Source organism: Anas platyrhynchos, chromosome 2 (assembly GCF_047663525.1).
Source record: "Anas platyrhynchos isolate ZD024472 breed Pekin duck chromosome 2, IASCAAS_PekinDuck_T2T, whole genome shotgun sequence".
Lineage (NCBI taxonomy): Eukaryota > Metazoa > Chordata > Aves > Anseriformes > Anatidae > Anas > Anas platyrhynchos.
In genome coordinates, this window is record NC_092588.1 from 29506055 (window position 1) to 29526759 (window position 20705).

Below are 20705 nucleotides of genomic sequence, written 5' to 3' on the forward strand. Positions count from 1 at the left end.
CCCGTCTCATGCTGAGCCCCGCCTGCCCGTGAGGGAAATGGCGGAGCTGGAGCTGGGGCGGCACTGCGAGGCGGAGGGCTGCCGGCAGCTCGGTAAGGGCGGCTGGGGCTGGGCTCGGCTCCCCCCTGCTGGCGGAGCGGGGAGAGGAGCGGCTGTGGGGGCCCCCAGGTGGGAGCTCCCTCTTGGGGTGTCCCCGATGCTGGCTCGGGGCCTGGCTCCTGTTGGTTTTGGGGTTGTCACAAGGGATCGTGCGGTGTCTTGGCTCCTGGTGGTAGTGCTTGTAGTGGGGAGATACAGCCAAGAAGAGATCGTTTCGCTGCTGGGCAGCGTGTCTGAGAGGGGTGTTGTTAAGAGGAACAGTCAAAAAGATGAGAAAAGCTGCATAACGAAAAACTGGATTTCTTTTTTTAGTTGTTAGGGTAGATTTCCCAAAGTCAGGTCTTGTTGGTACAACATGCAGCAGCCCTACATAGTGCATTGCCATTGCCTGCCTTTTCAGTGACATCACTGGTTATTTAATCCTTGTTTTTGCTAATTGTTGCTCGTTTTTTCCATTCTTACCCCTTGGCTGGCCTTGGTTGCTATCAGGAGGTGATGTTAATGAAAACATAACCACTAAAATACATTTCTTTTTAATGGGCAGTAAAACTACTTCTGCTGAAGGTTTTCTGAGGCAGGTAGTGAGTTTCATAGATGAATTGACCAAAGTTTTTGTGATCTGAGCTTTGTAGTCCGGTTACATACTGGTCCATCAAGATCCAGTCTGAAGGATGGAAAACTCAAGTAATGGCCTAGAAGTGGGCATTCGTTGTCATAGTTGACATGACTGAGTTCAGCAGACGGTGACATGGTTTTATCTGTAACAATTGATACAGTAGATGGGGAATGTGTGCAGGCTTAAAAAATTTACATGCAATTTAAACACACAAGGGCAGTATGCGTGGTGTAAAAGATAGGAAGGAGCAGGACAATGAAAGAAGCATTTCTCTAGGAATTTAAAGCATAATTCCAGAATGTATATAATTTACCTCCTGGTGTATTTTTCAGTAATACTAACTAGAGGAGTTAGCAGTGTGACTGTGTTACAAAAGCCTAGGTACTGTGTAGATGCAGTTGTTAAGCATCTTTGTAAAGACAACTTCTCCATGCAAAAGTAAATCATGTAAAGCAAAAGTTAATCATGTTAAAAAGTAAAAACTGTGAGCAAAAAACCAACCATGTTGCCCAACTAATACAAACCTCTTTTTCTTTCAGATTTTCTCCCCTTTGTATGTGATGGCTGTTCAGGTGTCTTTTGGTGAGTTTTCCTGTTAGAGTTTAGTGTGGCAGTTGTTGTAGGCCTAAATGTTGTATGAAACATACTGTAACTCAATGTAGATACATTCAGTTAAAAAAATAATTTGTTCACTGACCTTGCAACTTTGCTCCCAAGCGGCTGTTGTGGAGGTTTGAAATCAGAGGGAATATCCAGAGTACAGATAACTTATTATGGAAGCCATATGTTTGGGAGCCTGGTTTGTACTGATTTGCGTTTGGTTGCTTTGCTTTTGTTGCTTCCATGTAGGAAGAAAACCTAAATTTCTTCCTCAGTCTCAAATCAGAGCCTGTACTTTGATTTATAATTAAAATTAGCAGCCCAAATTTGAGAGCAGATCTAAAATTTCTCTTTAAAATGTTAGAAGGCATTTGTGATCCAAAAACTATTAAAATGGACAAATTTCAGTTGCTTTGAGATGAATTTGTAAGCATGCTAATGACCTTATCCTTTTGTAATGCTTTGTTGGCATGGGGCACAAATCCTAAGAGACAAATTCTATAATGAGGAATAGCATAACCAATCCATTCAAGTTGTGAAATCTATAGCTTAGAACAAATTCTAAGAAAATTTAATTGTGTTGCCATGATAAAACTTGTCAGATAGCTCTTAAGACACTTAAACGTTTTCACATGTAGTTTTCTTCTCTTGAAATGTTGTTGATGGTGTGGTATTTTCTTCTTTTGCCACTAAGCCTTCAGCACAGGAGCCGGGATGCTCATGGGTGTTCTGAGGTAACGTAATAATAAATGACTACCTTAAATTTCTATGCAGCTTAACTAGCTATTAAACATATATGCACAGTATATAAGTATGAATTATCCAACTTAGTATGTGACAAGCTTAAGAAATGAATGCACTCTTTTACTGCATGTCAGAATTTAATTAAGTTTGAGTAGGAGGATGGTTCTTTTTCTAACTGAGCTAAACTTAACCAGTGCAAGAAAAGTAGGAGAGAGTTACTGAACTACTTTTGCCGATATAATTGAGGGCAAGCACAGTTCTTTTAGGAAGCTGTGGTGGAGATTTGTCTGTAATAGCTGTTTATTTAGACAGACTATTTTGTACTGATTCTTAGGTGAATATAAAAAACAATTCTGTGAAACCGGACCAGCACAGATCTTACCCATGCTCATATAAGGACTGCAATGCAAAAGAGCTTTTACCAGTTCTGTGTCCCTACTGTGAAAAACATTTTTGCCTAAGGTGAGTGGAACATAAATACTTGTATTAATTTCTTCCCCTCTGCATTAATGAACAATTTTTTCACTGTTGTTTACAGACACCGGCATCAATCAGACCATGAGTGTGAGAAACTGGACACACCACAACCTCGAATGGCTGCCACCCAACAGCTAGTTAAACATATTATAGGCAAGTACAATGGATATATATCTTAGTTTTCTTCAGAAGCCTTGAGACCTCCTGTAAGGATCTAGCTTTGACCAAAAGAAGAGAAAGTATGACAGCTCTTTGTTTTAACAACCCTAAATTCCCATGTCAACATGTAATTGTGTTCGTTGAGACTCACAAAACAGCAGTAGCAGATGTCTAGGAAGACAGTCTTTGAAGATTAAATGGGGCTTAGTTTCAGAATGGCTGTCTTGTCCTTGTACTACAACTACTATAATTGTAGCTAGTCGTTTATATTTGCATATTAATTCATATGCAAATAACGTAGTTGTAATGGGTGCACATGTCAGTGTGCTGAGTTTATGCATACGTAACCAAACTGGCAAAAAAAAAATTGACTGATGTAATGTTTTGTAGCTTTTAAGCAAGATCTGGGGCAGGAAAGAGAACAACTGGACGCTAGGTATTAAGTGTAGAAAGGAGGACCTGAACCTGTTGCTGTTTGAATACCATGATTGCCACAGGTACAGAAGCATTGGAATTTGTATCTCTTCAGCTTTTGTGACCTGTTTACCGGGTTCCAGTGCTCATCTGCTTTTCTGTGCAAAGGGGTTCTGTTAGGACTGTAAACGTTCCAGATATTCTTGAATGGGAGTCCCTAATATCAAGGCCTCAGGAGGGCATGACAGGGGTTGACACCTTAGAAATATAGTGAGGCCCAATAGACTTATTCCAAAATATGTTCATGAGAAATGTGACTCATGCTAACAGGAATAATATTGTTCTCAGATTCTAAAAAAAATGAAGAAGTAAAAAGCAAAAAACGTAAAGGAGCAAAAAACAGTGAAACAGCAGCAAAAGTGGCATTAATGAAGCTGAAAATGCACGCGTGTGGGGACAAGTCGTTGCCTCAGGTCAGTTATATTTGCTGTCAGTGATTGACTTCTCAAAGGAAAGAGAAGCTTTCTAAATTTCTGGTTCTTTATCTAGTTCCCTCAGTTTGGTTTTGGATTTAATTCTCTAAGTCCATGGTCACTTATACATAGATTTCAGCCAGGCATCCAAAAATCAATCTCACTAGTCTCATGTAAAGACAAGATACCTATGTAGATCTATATAAGATACCAATATAGAGCTCACAGCATTCAGGACAAATTCCTTTATAGCAGAAACATGTTTGCCTGCCATAGGGCAAACCCATTTCATGAGATACTTTTTGTGATGGGTACTGAGAGGCCTCTGACTCACGCAGGATACAATTTGCACAGCTCTGTATCAGTCAGATTGAACTTGTCTCATACTAAACTGAGCTCTGCGTTCTGCACAAATAAGAATGAAGCTTTGCAGCTCAGATTGAAGACACATTTATTACGTTTCTGGTTGAAGTATGAAGAGATCTAAAGTCAGTTGTTCCTGCCTTTGTATTGGAAGAGGGTCTGGACAGTTGCTTTGTGTATTTTATGCCTTTAAATTCTCTGAATCTTGAAGTATTTCAGATTCCTTAGTGTTTTTCACTACCGTGGCCAGTTGAATATGGTGTTTAGGTCTTTTTTGCAGATTGTGTTTGGTTTGGAAACAACTTAATTCCTTCATCTAGAGTTTCACTTTAGATCTGTACTTAGGCATTCTCTTAAAATAACTATTTTAAATTACTTTAGACCATGCTTTTGAGCTGGAGCACACTGAATTTAGGCCTCTTATATTAAATTTATAATACTGAAAACATTCTACGTGATAATTTTATTGTTAGATAGATTTAATTGTTTTTACAACAACTACAGTTATTCAATTACTGAGACCTCTTATGAATTTCTCTTTTCTATACTTTGTCATGCTGAAAAATCAGACAATTCTACTTAGGCAGAAGACATAATACAAAGACCTGCTTGTACCACTCATCACAGATAGTGCCACTTAAATAAATGTATGCTGGAGGGAGAGTGATTCATTTCAAACATTGTGGAGCATAATTAAAAAAAAAATCCGCCCTTAATATTTCCAAGAAAATTAAAGTTGCTTCCTAATTCCAAAGCCAGTAAGCTCTAACAAGTGTAGCAGAAATTACGATATGCTAATTTCTCTCATTAATTTTCTTATTTGGATGTTAATTCTTCAACCATGTAGAACGGTGATAATTTTAACACTGATAAATAAGCCTGTTATCCTCCAGCACCTCTCACTGTTTAAATTGCTAGACTCCTAGACTCCTTCTGGCTATCATTTTTTAGTGTCTTCCATTGCCCAGCTTGTTCCAGTTTAACAGATTTTTTATTATTTTTTTTTTAATATGAAGTTTCTGGATTGCCTCTTAGGCACATTAGGTCTCTCATCACTATATAGTAAAGACGGATGAATGTTTCTTGGAGGTGCACACAGCAAAAGGACAGAGGGCAATGTGCACAAGCTGCAATATGTGAAATTCCAATTAGATACTCGGAAAAACATTTGCAGTGTGGGTGGTCAGACGTTTGAATAAGCTGCTCTGAAAATACGTGATATCTTTGGGATGTTCAGAACTTGACTGAATCTGACTTGAAGTGACCTGATTTGTAGTTAGGTCCATCTTGAAATTTGCCCTGCTTTGAGCGTGGTTTGGACCACATGACCCTAGCAGTGCTTCCTGACCTTTCTTACTCTGTGATCAGGAGAATCAGGCTAAATTGGACACATCTTTTATCTGACCTCTTTGTTGCGATTAGTTTCCTGCAGATAATTGCTTCCTTTGGGTACACCTTTCAAGACAGACTGGCTCAAAACAGGAGGGCCATGCTGCAAAGTAATGTTAGTTGCTATGTCCTTGATTGACTGATAATCTCTTGGGTAGTGCACAGAAATTCTACAAGGCATATCCCATTGTTAGGGATGCAACAGTAGAATGAGCGGTTTTGTGAATTATTTTCCAGTGAGCTGTCATCCTCCGTAGAACTGGAGGAAGGTACCAGGGCACTGTTAGCAGATGAGTTGTTAGCACGTGTCTGTAATAGGATGGCTGTGTTATCAGTTTTGCAAGCTGTGGTCGTTTACAATTTAGGAAAATTCATGTCCTGCTTCCCTTGCCCTTTTGTAATATTCCTGAGTGTTACAGGTTTTTTTTGTGTGTGTGCAGAGCACTTAGGTTTGGGGAAAAATTCAAAGATTGAAATTTGTTCTCAGTTTTATGAACGCAACTGACAGGGAGGATAGATCCATACTTTTCTAGGGAATGCATAAATCTTAAAGAAGACTTGTTTCTTATTTGATAGTGTCTGGCTTGGACTCATAAGGGGCAGTCAACTGATGGATATACCAGTTGCGCTTGTGTCTAGGCATGAGTGCCAAGAAAAATAAACCTGAAGAAGGGGCTGTCTCGTTCCTACTCAGAATCTCTTTCTCATAGGTTACCCTTGAAGTTTCTTAAACAAATGGTTCAGCCTAGCAGATATTGAAAGAACTATTAGTAGATAAAAGGATAAAAAACGGGATAAGTGAGTAGGTGGCACTGATTGGAGTGTTCATTTGTGAAACAGACATTTCTAGAACATTAAATTTTTCTGTTTTAACAGGTTTTGCATTTCAATTTGAGACAGATTGTACTGCTGCAAGAAGCCAGCACTGCCTGTTTAAATTCACCTTTTTCTCCTCAAAGCAGTCACTTCTATCTAATGTCTGTCTATATATAATACTCTCTACTTGAAGTCTGAAAGACATACTTTCCACTTTCTGAACTTATGGTCCATCAAATATGTGCCTGCAGTTGGAGGAGATTGGACTTGATGGTCTCAGCTATTTCTTCTACTCTGTGTTAGAATGGGGCCTTTGTCCTGGTGGAATAGAACAACTAAAGTTTAGAATTTGGGGGTTGAAATCTACCTTTTTTTTTAACTGAAAAATACATATGTATATAGTTATGTGTTTCTTCTGTAATTTTTGTTTTGCTTTGTTTTTCATGTGTTTCTAGACGGAGAGAATTTACTTTCAAGTATTTTTACCAAAGGGAAACAAAGAGAAAAGCAAGCCTATGTTCTTTTGTAGTAAGTGGAGTATTGGCAAAGTAGTAGACTTTGCAGCTTCCTTAGCAAGCCTTAAAAATGACAACAACAAATCAACAGCCCAGGTAAATCAGTGATGATGATAAACATTTTCCAGGTTTTTTTTTTTTCTTTAACCCTTCCTCCCTCTTCCCTCATCCTCCGTTTCTTGCATCTTAGGCAAATCCTGATGTTAATTTCTGTGTTATCTGTCTTGCAGAAATTGAGGTTATGCCATACTACCTCTGGAGAAGCCTTGCCATTTGAGGACACATTGGAAAAATGGCTATCTGATAAAGAATGTCCATTATTCAATGGTGGAAATATAATTTTGGAGTATCTTGATAATGATGTGCTATTTATAGAAGACACAGAGTCATACATAAGTTAATTAATAAATTATTGCAAACAACAAAAGATTGTTTTTTTTAATTTTTATTTTTTAGAATTCTGGTGTTAAAACCAAGCCATTTTCCTTTTATATCACTGTTATGTCAGAATATGCCCTCACTTGTGAAGACACAGGTCCTATCAATTCCTCAGTTGCATAACTGGCAGAAGAACTATGTCCTAAAAGGAATATTAGTTATGTTAACTAATATTACAGATACTATCTAAAATAAATTTATGCTTTATTTAACTGTAAGACATCAATAATGTTTTCCAAATTTTTTATTTATATTTGTGTAAATTACTAGAAAAATGTATATTAAAAACAAATAATGAAAATATAAACTTGTAGTATGTTGGTTTCTGTGAAAGACTATGTTGGTTTCTGTGAAAGAGTATGTTGGTTCCGCGAAGGAAGGAAACACATTATACTCTTGCAGCATCTTTTCGAAATCTACAAGAACAGATTTCATTTAGTTGGGAATGGACCACTTTCCAACAGATCAGCCCCCAACCAATACTAGTTCATGGGCTTATTTTGGCCTAGGTGCAGGACCCACTTGCCTTTGTTGAACTTGAGAAGGTTCCTCACCGCCCAGCTCTCCAGCCTGTTCAGGTCCCTCTGAATGGCAGCATAGCCCTCTGGAACATCAGCTACTCCTCCCAGTTTTACATCACTAGCTCTTGCTTGAAAATAAATAAGATGTAAAACATTTCACATGCATTTTCTGTACCGAGGATCTACTCAAAATTACTCAATTGAGCAAATGGATTTATATAATTAACAATACTTTCACTCAAATAGATGAACATTAAGCTTGTTCATTATTTAGCTATATACTTTCAGTTAATGCAGGTCAGGGCTTTGCAAACATTATACCACTGAGGGTGCTGTTGGTCGCAGATCCTAGCCTCGTGCCATTTCACACACAAGATTTCTTTGCATGTATTGGTGATATACACAATGAAGTTTGGAAAGACCTAAAGTTATTTTAAATGCTTGACTCTGCTTGGGTATGTGACCTGTTAAATCAGCTGGGCAATGACAAAGCAAACAATACCACATCACACTGAGAAAGCAGAAAGTTCTGTCTCACACTTTTATTTGCATCACTTTCCTTTTGCATGTCTTTTAGAAAGACATAAAAGTGTGTGCCCTGGAGCGCGATCTGTCTGGTCTGAAGACTTGTCAACAGATCACCTCTGTTTATCTTGTTTGTCAGCTGTCATGTAAAAATACATAGCCCTGCAGCTCAATTCTCATAGCAGCCTCTTGCATGAAAAACAAGGTTTTCTTTCATCTTTCAAATTTCAACGGAAATTACCGTTTTGCTGTGATATGGATTAGGTAAATTCTTATACTCACAAGGAGATAATTTCAAGCATTTTTGTTTTAATTATGGTGATTTTTACATCAATGCAGAATTTGAAATACCCTTATGGAGCTTGTAAAACTTGCTGTGATGGTCAGTATGCCATTAACACTGAAAAAAGCCACTTTAAAAATACTACTGCAGTTCTGTGTGGTGTGCAATGACGCATGTTTGGAAGCTTGTCTCAACAAAAGCTGAATCACAGCCAAAGTAACTCTTTGAGTTGGCTCTACCCATTTACTATAATCTTACAGAGAATGATGTCCAAAATATTTATGCAAAAAAAAAAGGTATTTGTGCAGTTCTTTAAAGATTGTTATATACTGACAAAGTTCTCTACGACTATGCCTGTTTACAAAATGGGAAGAATGAAACATGGAAAGGTGAAGTGACTAGGACCACTGTGGCAACCTGGTCTGGTGGGAGGTGTCACTGCCCATGACAGGGGGTTGGAACTAGGTAAGATTAAGGTCCCTTGCAATTCAAACCATAGTGTGATTGTATGATCTGGTGATCTTATGAAGAGAACCCCTCAGTGTTTTATCTTTACTTGATGAAGGACAACAGGATTAAAAGACTTCACAGAAAATTGAGGATTTGTTCATTCAACCTTATAACGGCAAGCAATGATCTTTGTTTCCCCTTCTATGCCACTTTTATCATAGTCACTGTGAAAAGGCAGACTTTTGAACTGCAATTAAAAACAAAACAAAACAACAACAAAAAAATGATTTGAAAGCTATTTTTCTGGAAAATAAGTTAGCATTTACTGTGTATTTTAGAAATGTATGGTACTTCAGTGGTGTTTCAGTTTGCTGGTTTGATGTTAACCTGACCACCAGACCTGGCAGCAGGGGGAGCCAGTGAGGAAGTAAAGAAGACCGTTTCACATCTTTTAGGGGAAAATTAAGACGTAAGGAAGAAGAACGAGCCCCACAGGCGCTGCGCCTCGCCTCAGGGCAGTTCCCACTCCCCCCCGCGCATGCGCAGCAGAACCCGGCGCCCGCCGTGTAGCGGCAGGACTAGCCCCGCCTCCGCCGGGCGCACATGCGCAGTGGCACCCCGGCAGCGCGCTGACAGCGAGCGGCGGTTCCCTGAGGCGCGGTGAGCCCCGAGCCCCCGGCCGCCATTTCGGGGCGCGCTGCCAGGCCAGGTGAGCCCCGAGCCCCCCGGCCGCCATTTTGTGGGCGCGCTGCCGCCCCCGCGGCTGAGCGGCGCTTTGCGCTTCCAGCCCTGCCGGCTCGGCTTCGGGAACCCTTCGGGAGCCCTGTGGAGCTCTTCGGAGCCCTGTGAGCCTTTGGGGCGGCTGGGTGCCGGTGTCCCGTGCCCTGCTGGGACCGGTGGCTGCTCCGCTGCTGCTCTCCGTGCAGGTCTGAGCTTGCGGGACGCAGCGGTCACGGGGCGAGAGTGAGCTGGGTGAAGATCCTTCTTGTAATTTCAAGTGGCGGTGTTTAGCTAGAATGTGTATATAATGCTGTTCTGACGAGTTTTTACATGTAAATGCCTACTTTCCCTCCGGCATGTGAGGCTGTGTAATGGTGCTGGTTGTCGAGGCACTCGAGGGTCTGTCACGACAAACCCTGTGCTCAGAGGGCTGTGCGGAGCCATACAATGGCTCAGTTTGAAGGGACCTTAAAAATCAGCCAGCTCCAGTCCACAGAGGCAAGGATCATTAGATCAGGGTGGTCGGACTGGGGGCTCGTGGGTCATGGCGATTGCATTTACTTACTTTTTGACACTTCCCTGTGCTACTTTTTATGAGCACATCTGCAGGCGTTACACAACTGTTGGCCGGGTCATCCCATCTCAAAGATGAAACCGCTGAAGTAGGAAGTTATCTGGAAGGCTTATGAAAGGGCTGGGTCGCAAAAAAGAAACAAACCTGCAAAGTTCAGAATGCCCTTGTGGCACTGAATGAACTTGTGGTTCTGTGGTGGGTGTGTCAGACGCAATGTATGATATGCTGATTTGTATTTCACTTGGCTTGTGCCAGATAGACATGCATAAACAAGATATTGGTACCTTATGTTATTTAATAATACTCAAAAACATAGATAATACTTTTAAATGACTGTGGGATCCTGCTTTTTTATGTAGAATCAAAACCATTTCATATTTGTGTTTGGAATAAAAGCCTAAAAGCATAGCAGAATAAACATCAAAAAATAAATTGGGGGGATTATTCCCTTCTAATTTGGGGTAGTTAAATTCATTTAAACCACACTTAAAAATAGATTAAGCTGTGTGTCAACAGTCTTGTAGTAAATTACAGTGAAGATTCTACTATTTTTAAACAAACAGACCCTGGGTTGTACACTGTATCTAAAAATGTGCTTGTCTGTAACCACACTTACTTTTCAAAGCATTCATATGCATTGAGGTCAGTGTCTAAATGTAGAATTCTGTATATACACTGTCTTTTGAGGTTCTGTACTTGATAATGTTTTTATGTTACACCTTTATAATCACAAAGTGTAGAAAACATCATGTAACTTAGACAAAAATTCTCATATTTTTGAAATTAATTTTTCTAGGGTAAAGACTAGGACGGAATTCTGTATTCAGGAGAAAACATTGCAATCCAGAACAGGGGGAGTAAAAGAAGTGGAATTTATTTAAAAAAAAAAATAAATTAAAGTCATAATAGTTTTTGTATAAATATGTCCTTTTTGTAGGTTTATATATCAAAGAAAACATGGCGGATCCTTGGCAAGAATGTATGGATTATGCAGTTACTTTAGCAAGAAAAGCTGGGGAGGTAAGGATAAACTATGTATAACTAATAATATTATTTATTGAAGCTGTGTTATGTAGCTTTTGAGTGAGCTTTGTTGTTGAGATATTCTTCTGAGGAGTTTTTTTTTTTTTTTAATTAGCACAATCGTTCTCTAATATTCAAATTCAAGATTAGAGCATCTTTCATGCTTTCAGCTTGGTTAATTCAAAAAAACAACTTTGTATCTTTCTTTGGACCAGAGTCTGATAAAGACGAAGGAGTATCTTTTATTTCTTAAGTAGGTCTTTAAAAAAAAATAATAATTTCTGAATAGTGATAAACAATGAGCATCTGTTTTATCCCTTAATCCATACCTTCCCCCCATACTTTTTAAGCACTTAAAAGCTGTTGACAGTCTTTTTTTTTTTTTTTTGCGAGCACCTTAGTCAGCTTTATACAGTGGTGTCTTGTTTTGTTGGCACAAGATATCGTATTGTTTTCTCTTTATGAAGACTGTTCTACATCTGCAAGAAAGAAGTGGCAGTACTTTACTGTTTCTCAGTCTCAGATGGCTTAGAACAAGAAATAGCTTCCACATTTCAACACACCCTTGTCGTAAGTGTGGTTAGCAAATGTTCAGTTATTTGTGGTGGTTCTGTTTGGTAGATCTGTTTGCAGTCAGAGAAGATGGTCTGTATACTAATTCTGTCCCCTGCAGGTGTAAACTCTACAGAATGTTGTCCTATTAAAGTCTTCCTCCAGAAAAACTTTCTAAATCACAGTAAAATCATTTTCTGGGCTGTGAGGCATGGGCACTTATTCAAGCTGATTCTGACCATTTTAAGATCATAAATGCAAGGCCTAGTTAAAAATGCATGACATAATCTCAGTCCTAAGTGTTTCATTCAACATTGTGGTATTTAAATTCGTAAATTCACTACTTGCTCTAATAAAATAAAGCTCAACTTCATGTACCAGTGTAAAGGTCATGCAAAAGCTTGTGCAGAATAGGCACTGGAGAAAAATGCAATGGTGAGTCACAGCTCCTGCAATTAAATCCAGGTTTTGTCACTGTGTTTTGTATGTGAAGTACAGAACATTATGGTAAAAATGATGCTCAAATTCTTGTGAAAACTAATTTTTTGTACTGCTAATTAAGAAAGCTTTTTTTTTTTTTTTCTTTCTCCATTTGTTAACAGATAATCTGTGGAGCACTCAAAGAAGAAAAATCCATTATGACTAAAAGTTCACCTGTAGATCTAGTGACTGAAACTGATCAAAAAGTAGAAAACTTCATTATTTCTTTGATAAGAGAAAAGTATCCTTCTCACAGGTATGGCTTCTCATCAGTACATTTTTGTTAGAAGTAGAGAGGTGACAAAATGGAAAACTTACGACTTTGGTTGGTAAAATTTCATCATCATTGTCATGCTGGAAAATTATAGAAATCTCCCTTAGTCTTAATATATTAAGTGTTTTAAAGAAGTATTTTTTCCCAAATTATTCTAAATTAATTATTTACTAATTTTGTCATTAAGTTAGAGAAATATAGTAACAAAACAGGGCATCCACATATGTCTAGTGACATAGGTTTAGCCCTGCTCAAGGCTCATGCTGAAAGACACTTCAGACTGAGCCAGCTGTCTGAACTTCTTGACTGTTTGTGTTGGAGAATCAAGGGTGGCCCCAAGGTACCAAATTTCTTGCTGTTGGCTGTTGAAACTAGCATGCACTCACTGTCCAAGCTGGATGGCTTCCATGGTACTGGGTGTACCTCTGGCAAATCTCATACGGTGTAGAAAATCAGATGTCCCTGAAAGAAGGCAGGTTCTTCTGATTCTGGGTAACTGGGAGTCTATCCTACAAAATACTAATTTCTGTATTTTTTAACAGATTTGCTAATTTTTCTTGCATTTCCCTGGAAATTTTCTTAATGTAGCAGTATATGTGAAACGTAATATGTATGGGGCTAGAAGAACTGAAGTCATGAAAAATGTCAGTAACCTGACCAGTTTAAGCTTACAGATGTGTGTAATAGCCATGAAATAAGCTTCTATGACACTGATAAACATTTTTAAAATATTTTAGTTTGATCATGCACTATGCTGTTCTTTAGGAAGAGCTCTGATTTGGAATTCGTACCTTTACCAAGTTATCTTTTTCACAGAATTTGTAAAAATAAACAGTTCTGAGACTCTGTAACTTTCTGTCGTATTTGGGTTGAAATCAGACTAGCAGTTACAGCAGCGGTCTAACCAACGGTACTTGACCACAGTAGCTTTCTTCAGTTAAAGTACAGACAAAACCCTATGCTTTATAGCACAAATAAACTGAAAGGTATAAATAGATGCAAGTGTTCTAGCCAAAAATGAATGATTTCGTTACTGGAAAAAATATGAAAACTTAAGTGTTCTTAATGGTAAATTCTGGTAAGGGATATTAAAACATAATGTTTATTTCCCCACATTTGAGGTTCATTTCTTACATTACAAATTTCAATGCAAGCTTGGTCAGATGCAGTTGGTGCTTTCCAGCTAAGTTCTGCATTTCTCAGCTTTTTATGTGTTGCACTGATGGTGCAAAAACCTCCATCTCACTTTAAGAATTGTAATTTCAAGGACAATACAGTGACTCAGACTTTTTAAACAATCTCTTTGTATCTTTTTAATGCATTTGCTACTTCAGCTTCATCGGAGAAGAATCTGTTGCTGCTGGGGAGGGCAGCATTTTAACAGATAACCCCACATGGATTATAGACCCTATTGATGGAACTACCAACTTCGTACACAGGTTCACCTTCCTTGTTTTTATGTTAGCTGCTTAACTGTTAAACACTTTCCTTTCTTCAGTGTCAGGAAAGTAGTGCTTTTTAACTTTTAAATAGTTTTAAAAGAGATATTGTGTAATTGTTAATGGTTACTAATTGTTCTTGGAGTTTAATGAGAGACATTGTCCAAACCTCCTGTTACCATTTTTGTACTTCTGTATTGATTATGGTAGTCTCACTGTAACCAAGAGCAGAAATTCCATGTGAGACCTGTACTGTGCTGGTTCGTTATCTTTTGGCACAGGTGCCAAAGATAGATGAACAGATATTTAAAAGTAAAGCAGCATGAGTCAGAATTCTGAGTTGCGTCTTCAGAGAGGTTTTGATGAGAGGCAATAACAGCTCCCAGTGCTGATTTCTAACAAATCACAAATTCACTGAGAACTATGAGCTGCTGCCATGAAAGAAAGCAGAATTATCAACAGTGACTGCCTAGTGGTATTTTTCATCAGGGTAACGACTGTAGTTTCAGGGTAATGACAATAGCCTATTCCCTCAACTTTGAAACATGCTAAATTTTGGCACTGGTGAGCTTTTCTGAACATACTTGATTCTCATTTTGAAATGACTGTTACTATGTGGGCCACAGCTTTAAACTGCTCTAGAATCCTACTAAATAACATGCTTATAAAGCTGCAAAAAAAAGAACTTAAGTCTGTAATTTTTGCAGAGGTTAATTAAAGCAAATTCTTTGGAACCATACATTCTTAAATTAAATTAAAAAATTGTTAGACTGTTAAAAGACTTAGCAACACTGGGATGCAGCCTATTATATTGTATACACTTGCACTGCCTTCCCTCTTTCCTCTGCATTCTCCCTTCTCATATCAATATCTTCTGTATTGCTTTGGTAGAGAGGGTAGGAAGGGGAGATGACTTGCTCATTCTGATGAGACCGTTTTGGGCAGACAGTTTGTTCCCTCTAAAAACAACTGTTAGTAGCATAGAGGCTTCCTTGTGTTCTTTGGCTGTAAAATAGTAACAGTCCGTAAGCCCAGATGCAATGTGCCTAACTTCAGTGAGTGGAAAAGTTGGTATTTGCAGTGGTGAATAGTGTTGTTGAGTCTATTTTTGTAGTAAATGGTGCAAATCCCAGAAGACCAGTATTTCCTACGTTTCCCGTGTTTCTTTTTCAAATATGTTACATTTAAGTAAGCATCATTTTTGTTAAGCATAAACATGGTAATAAAAGAAGTATAGTATCTCACTATAAATTAGTGAAATATTTTGTTTTGTAGGTTTCCGTTTGTGGCAGTTTCAATTGGCTTTGTTGTAAACAAAAAGGTATATTTTTTATTACTTATTATCTAATCAAGCAAAACCAGTTAATTTCTTGTTTTTAGTTATTACTAAGATTCCTATTTTTACAGTATTTTTTACAGAAATGAAGGGGGGAAAAAAGTACCAACCTCAAGGTTTCTTTATTTTGCAGATAGAGTTTGGAATTGTGTATAGTTGTGTAGAAGACAAGATGTATACTGCCAGAAAAGGAAAAGGTGCATTTTGCAATGGTCAGAAACTGCAAGTATCAGGCCAACAAGGTAAGTGGAACAAAGTTGTTTGTTTGTTTTTTAAATAATAATTTCATTTATTTTGCAAGTGCTGCGTCCACACTTTTAGACTTGTGCTAAAAAAAAAACTTGAATATATCCATGTTTTTCTTTGCAAAGATAGGCTTTTATGACTATGGGTTGTTCAGGTTTGAGAAATAGCTTTTATGTTCTCTTATGCACTTAGTGTGCTTATGATTTTTGCAAGATCAGCAGTCAGCAGTTGAAGATCTTATTCCTTGTGTGTCTTTGTGTTTTTTTTATTATTATTTATTTTATTCCTTATGTGTCTGTAATCCCTCTGCATTTGGTCTTTAGAAACAAATTTAAGCAAAACAAAAAAAGACTTCTTCCAGGTGTGAACTAGCATGGGTGTAAATCAGTGTCACTGTAGTATACTATACCATATGCAAAACAAAATCCACATGTAAAATGGGGGGCTTTAAAAAATCTGAAAACTGTTAAAAATTTTTCTAGCAGTAGAATTTAATAAATGGCATAAATTAATGGATATACACAGTTGGACCATCTCAAGCTTTGTTGGCTTTATTTAATTTTATCCTGCCATTGTCCCTGTAAGAAAAAGATGCTTACATCCAGTATATATAATATTAACACTAAAATACTTCACTGTTATTTAGTTGTATAAGAAAGCAATGAGGTAAACTCTGTTCAAATTTAACCTGCATAATAACTGTAATTAGGTAACCAAGTTGTACTGTTGGAAAATAGAGTTTTTTATTTCTTTTCCAGACATCACAAAATCCCTTGTAGTAACAGAATTGGGATCTAATCGTGATCCAGAGACTATAAAAATAATTCTTTCTAACATGGAAAGACTTCTCAGTATTCCTATTCATGGGTAAGATACTGTTTATTTTTGATCTTTACTGATCATGGTATATACTGTCATTTTTAGGATGGGTCAGTTACATTCCATATAACAACATAAAAGTGAAATGTGATCTAAATGTTATTGTCTAGTAGCTTCTGCAGAGAAACTAAGTGTGTTGCAACTTTTTTTCAGGCTGGGACACAGATAAGAAAACCCTAACAATCAGATAGTAGTGAGAACTGAAGCATACTTGGGTTTGCAGGACTAAATGTATTGTATTTTGTAGGTTAAAAAACAATGCGTTATTTTGACAGACACATGGAGTAAAACTGGAGCAGTTATATTAGATTAAAGCAGCTGTATTAGGTTTTAGTTCTCTTTCCCAGTAGTAATGACTATCATTTTTAAATTTTTTTTAATATAGAAGACAAAAGTAGATCTCCCTTTTTTATTTCAGTGCTATATCAATGTTTTGAATTTGTTGAAGTAATTTAAATTACCTACAAACTGGTCTTACTTCAGTGCATTCCATGTTCACTCTTTTACAGATAAGCTGAAGCCTATATTTCCACAAATTATTTTGTAAAAAGGTAGTTTCAGTAGACAGTTTTCTGTTGTTCAATGAATTCTACTCACATTTCTAATCTAAAAGTATTTGTAGTTTTATGCTGAGATTCTCAGGATTCTTGTTTTAACATCTAACGTTTGGACGGTTTGTACTTTCAAAAGGTTCCTGATGTCGTTAAAGAATATATGTTAAATTACAAGTAGGGAATACGTTTTAGTAGAGTTTTCAGTTCAGCTTTGGTATTTTACATCTAAAGAGTAAATATATTAAAGTAAATTTAAGTTGCTTAGCAAGTCGCAGCAAGAATCTGTACAGTTACATTTTAATGTAAATTTTACTGGTGAATATAATTATTTGTACAAGTCGCTTATTAATTACATCAACATTTCCAAAAGAAATTGGTATTTGGAACACCAACAATGCTTTGATCGCTATCCAGACTGAATTTATACTATGTAATTTAATTTTTATGATTACTGCTGTTAGTATATTTTGCAAGTCAAACATGCATACTGAGCATCTCCAGGAAAAACTGAAGTAACTGCTTTTGCAGTTAGAGAACAATATGCCCTCAACCTGAATTCTTGTATTCAGAAAGTAAAGTACAGTATCTCTTATTGTTTCATGGGTAGGTATCTTCCATAATATGATTTTTTAGGTTAAGAAGTTATTCAAGATTTATTTTTGCTCTAAACCAAATTATTTAATGAAATTTATAAATGTTATTTCTGGAAATTTGCTATACTCACAGAGCTGTTCAAGCTACTAAAAAAATAATTGGGACTTTAGTTCCACATACTTGTTTCACTGCAGCATTCAATCGCATTTTCTCTATCTCACTTCATTTGCGTATGATGCTTTTGTGTTCTCTGTGCTGTGTACACAGACATTGTGACTTTCTTACAAACTGTTCTCAACTAAAAACCAACTATGTCTCCTTTAGGATTAGAGCTGTTGGTACAGCAGCTGTGAACATGTGCCTTGTGGCCACGGGTGGAGCTGATGCCTATTATGAAATGGGGATTCACTGCTGGGATATGGCAGGGGCTGGAATCATTATTACTGAAGCAGGTGGTGTTCTCCTAGATGTATCAGGTAAATACAGGGGGAATGCACGATACTCTGTCATCCTTTTAAATAGCTAATTTGGAGCAAAAGACAGCTGAAATGGCAAAGAGGTTTTTCAATCATCTGAGTTACCACTACTGAACAAGAGTTCTCATCCAGTTAATGGAGAGACTCAATTTAATTTTCTTAACCTACAGTGCAACCTTTTACCCTCTTGGCTAAGTATCTGGAAAAAAAAAAAAGGCAGTAAACATACTGAAGAAAACTTAAATATAGTTCATATACAATTTCTGTAGAGTTAAATGCATTTTTATCCAGGAGCAGAACTTGGTCCTGAATCATTTGCGCCGTTTTTTTTTTTTTTTAACTGCTCATTTTCTTAACTTCTATTTTTTCTCCAGCCATAAGATAGTTACTTTGCTTATTTTTATTTTTAGGTGGACCGTTTGACTTGATGTCTCGAAGAATAATTGCAGCAAGTAGTCGAGCTATTGCTGAGAGAATAGCCAAAGCACTTCAAATAATCCCTCTGAAAAGGGATGATGCAACTAATTGAATACCAAAACTATGCCTTAAATGTAATTATGCAATGGTTGTCTCTGTTATGTGGTGGCTGTTCTACACCTTAAACCTGATAAAAAGGTAGATAAATAGATGGTAGTCTTTCAGTACTGGTAGTTCATGATGCGAAGTAGTGTTTTGAGATTGGACCAACATCTAAGTAAGCTTTTGCTGCTAGCTATTCTATTTCACATCACAATCACACATAGATTTATGAAAAGAAACATATAGGTAAAGCTACAATTTTCAAGTTTTATGCTACACTGGAAGACGTAGCAAGAGACTCTTTGATGTATAGTTCCGTAAGTGACAAAACAAAATTCACTGGCTAAACACCACATAATGACACCTGATCCCAAACCCAAAAAGATCAAGGCAGTACTGTTTTCCAGTCTCTATCCCTCCTTCTGATGGTTGCTTTCTTCAATGTTATCAGTGTTATGTATTTTCTAGAGATGGTTCATGCATTTCCAGACCTTTTTAGTTGCGTGTAGTTTTGACTCTAATTTAAAGCCTTTGTTGCCTGTCTTTGTTTTAGTAGTCATTGTTCTACCTTTCTTATGGTAGATAAACACAATATATTCTTCTGCCTCGTATGTGGCCAGTACACTTGCAAATTCATTACAGTTGGAAAAATAATATTGTGCCAAAAAACACATGATTTTCTCAAGAGTAAGTTCAGAGCACATCTCTCAGCAAATGGACTTCCTCCAAATTACGATGAAGTATGATTTGCATTTGTCGTTTGAAATCAGCTCATACTAGGTCCTTGGTCTTATTCTTGGCAGTTATAACAGCTATTAATCTTGCTTGGGTTTCTCCATGGATGAATGTGTTTCAAAATCTAAGGGATCCTTAAAGTTGAAGAGAATTTGCAGCAACTCATTTGGCAAAAAGTAAGCCAATAGTCTAGGTTTTTTACATCTTTTTGTAAGTTATAAAAACAGTGACCAAGCACGATTAGTTTTCCATTGTGTACAGGCACAAAAGAAGTGTATATAAACCTAAAGTGTTTATAAATCTGGAGATATTAGTAATTTAATACTATGTGTTCATTGTTCTAAACTTCTAAAACCGATTCTTTGCATTTTTGTATTTAAAAATATCAGTCTACTGGTTAATTAATGCACTTTAAAAATTATTTAACTTAGCTCAATTTTTAGACTGATTTTTGTGTCTGAGGTTTCCAAAAGAAAATTATCTTATAGTGATGGTCCAGTGAAATCACAGCAATGCTTTAGAAAACCTGGCTTCTTGTACTGCTGTCCCACTACTTTTATTTTGGAAAATAATGTTCTCTGTCTAGTAAGTTCCAACAGCACTCTTACTGTAAATTTGAGTCTTCTATGTGTGGTGATGTTTTTCATGCAGATTTTTCAGAAATATTTAATTTGAAATTGTATCTAATGTCAAATGATTAATTTGAATGAGATCAGCAATTGCCTGATACTTGAAGGACTTGTCAAAAAAAACAAAAAAACTTTTAAAGTAACTATTTGACAAGGGCAGGAACTGTTTGAACATTTCACTGTAACTTTATTGCTGTAAATGATGTGGGATCATCATTATTTCTTGAAGTATGTTTATTATACCATTTCTGTTGTAGAGCAAATCCTGCAGAACTTATTTTTTAAACTAATAATTTGTGAAATAGAGGCATACCTTAAAAAGAATAAATAAGAAAAAAAAAAAAAGAGTTGGTGATGTGGTTTAACCCAGCAAGCAACTAAGCACCACACAGCTGTTTACTCACATGGGGCTGGGCTAGAGAACTGAGAAGTAAAAGGTAGAACTTAAGTGTTGGAATAAAGTCAGTTCACTAGAACAACAGAGGAAGGGAAAATAATCATGATAAATAAATACACTGAACAATTCATATTGTTCAGCATGTCACCATATGTTATGAGACACCCCTTTGTCCAGTTGGTATCAGCTGCCCAGGCTGCATCCCCTCATGCACTCCCAGCCTGCCTGCTGGCATGGTGGTGTGAGAAGCCAAACAGTCCTTGGGTCTGTGCAAGCACTGCTCAGCAACAGCTGAAACACTGGTGTGTGTTATCAGCATTATTCTCATCCTAAATCCAGAACACAGCACCATACCAGCTACTAGGAAGAAAAGTATGATTCACAGTTCGGTGCAGG

The 20705-nt window shown here is 37.2% G+C and overlaps 2 protein-coding genes across 4 annotated transcripts; both read left to right on the top strand.

The window, feature by feature from the left end:
• The first annotated feature begins 1 nt into the window (after position 1).
• Positions 2 to 7410, top strand: ZFAND1 (zinc finger AN1-type containing 1). Its single transcript, XM_027452407.3, has 8 exons — positions 2 to 92; positions 1255 to 1297; positions 2010 to 2049; positions 2394 to 2521; positions 2598 to 2689; positions 3458 to 3582; positions 6606 to 6761; positions 6896 to 7410. Exons 1-8 carry the CDS (start codon positions 38 to 40, stop codon positions 7064 to 7066), a joined length of 810 nt encoding a protein of 269 aa, XP_027308208.3. The 5' UTR covers positions 2 to 37; the 3' UTR covers positions 7067 to 7410.
• Positions 7411 to 9451: 2041 nt separating this feature from the next.
• Positions 9452 to 20437, top strand: IMPA1 (inositol monophosphatase 1). 3 transcript variants are annotated; one of them, XM_072034491.1, is made up of 9 exons: positions 9452 to 9591; positions 11114 to 11196; positions 12354 to 12487; positions 13840 to 13944; positions 15220 to 15265; positions 15414 to 15522; positions 16285 to 16393; positions 17878 to 18029; positions 18440 to 20437. In XM_072034491.1, the coding sequence occupies exons 2-9, from the start codon at positions 11134 to 11136 to the stop codon at positions 18556 to 18558; spliced, it is 837 nt and encodes a 278-aa protein (XP_071890592.1). In that variant the 5' UTR covers positions 9452 to 9591; positions 11114 to 11133; the 3' UTR covers positions 18559 to 20437. The 3 variants fall into 3 exon arrangements, with proteins under 3 accessions (XP_071890592.1, XP_071890594.1, XP_071890593.1); XM_072034493.1 differs by lacking the exon at positions 9452 to 9591 and adding an exon at positions 9626 to 9808; XM_072034492.1 differs by lacking the exon at positions 9452 to 9591 and adding an exon at positions 9716 to 9854.
• The last annotated feature ends 268 nt before the right edge of the window (positions 20438 to 20705 follow it).

Coding starts and splice junctions, on each gene's coding strand:
- ZFAND1 (XM_027452407.3), top strand. CDS start 38: ATGGCGGAGCTGGAGCTGGGGCGGCACTGCGAGGCGGAGGGCTGCCGG. Junction 1,298..2,009: donor GGCTGTTCAGGTGTCTTTTG/GTGAGTTTTCCT, acceptor TTTGCCACTAAG/CCTTCAGCACAGGAGCCGGG. Junction 2,522..2,597: donor GAAAAACATTTTTGCCTAAG/GTGAGTGGAACA, acceptor TGTTGTTTACAG/ACACCGGCATCAATCAGACC.
- IMPA1 (XM_072034491.1), top strand. CDS start 11,134: ATGGCGGATCCTTGGCAAGAATGTATGGATTATGCAGTTACTTTAGCA. Junction 13,945..15,219: donor ACTACCAACTTCGTACACAG/GTTCACCTTCCT, acceptor TTTGTTTTGTAG/GTTTCCGTTTGTGGCAGTTT. Junction 16,394..17,877: donor CTCAGTATTCCTATTCATGG/GTAAGATACTGT, acceptor TGTCTCCTTTAG/GATTAGAGCTGTTGGTACAG.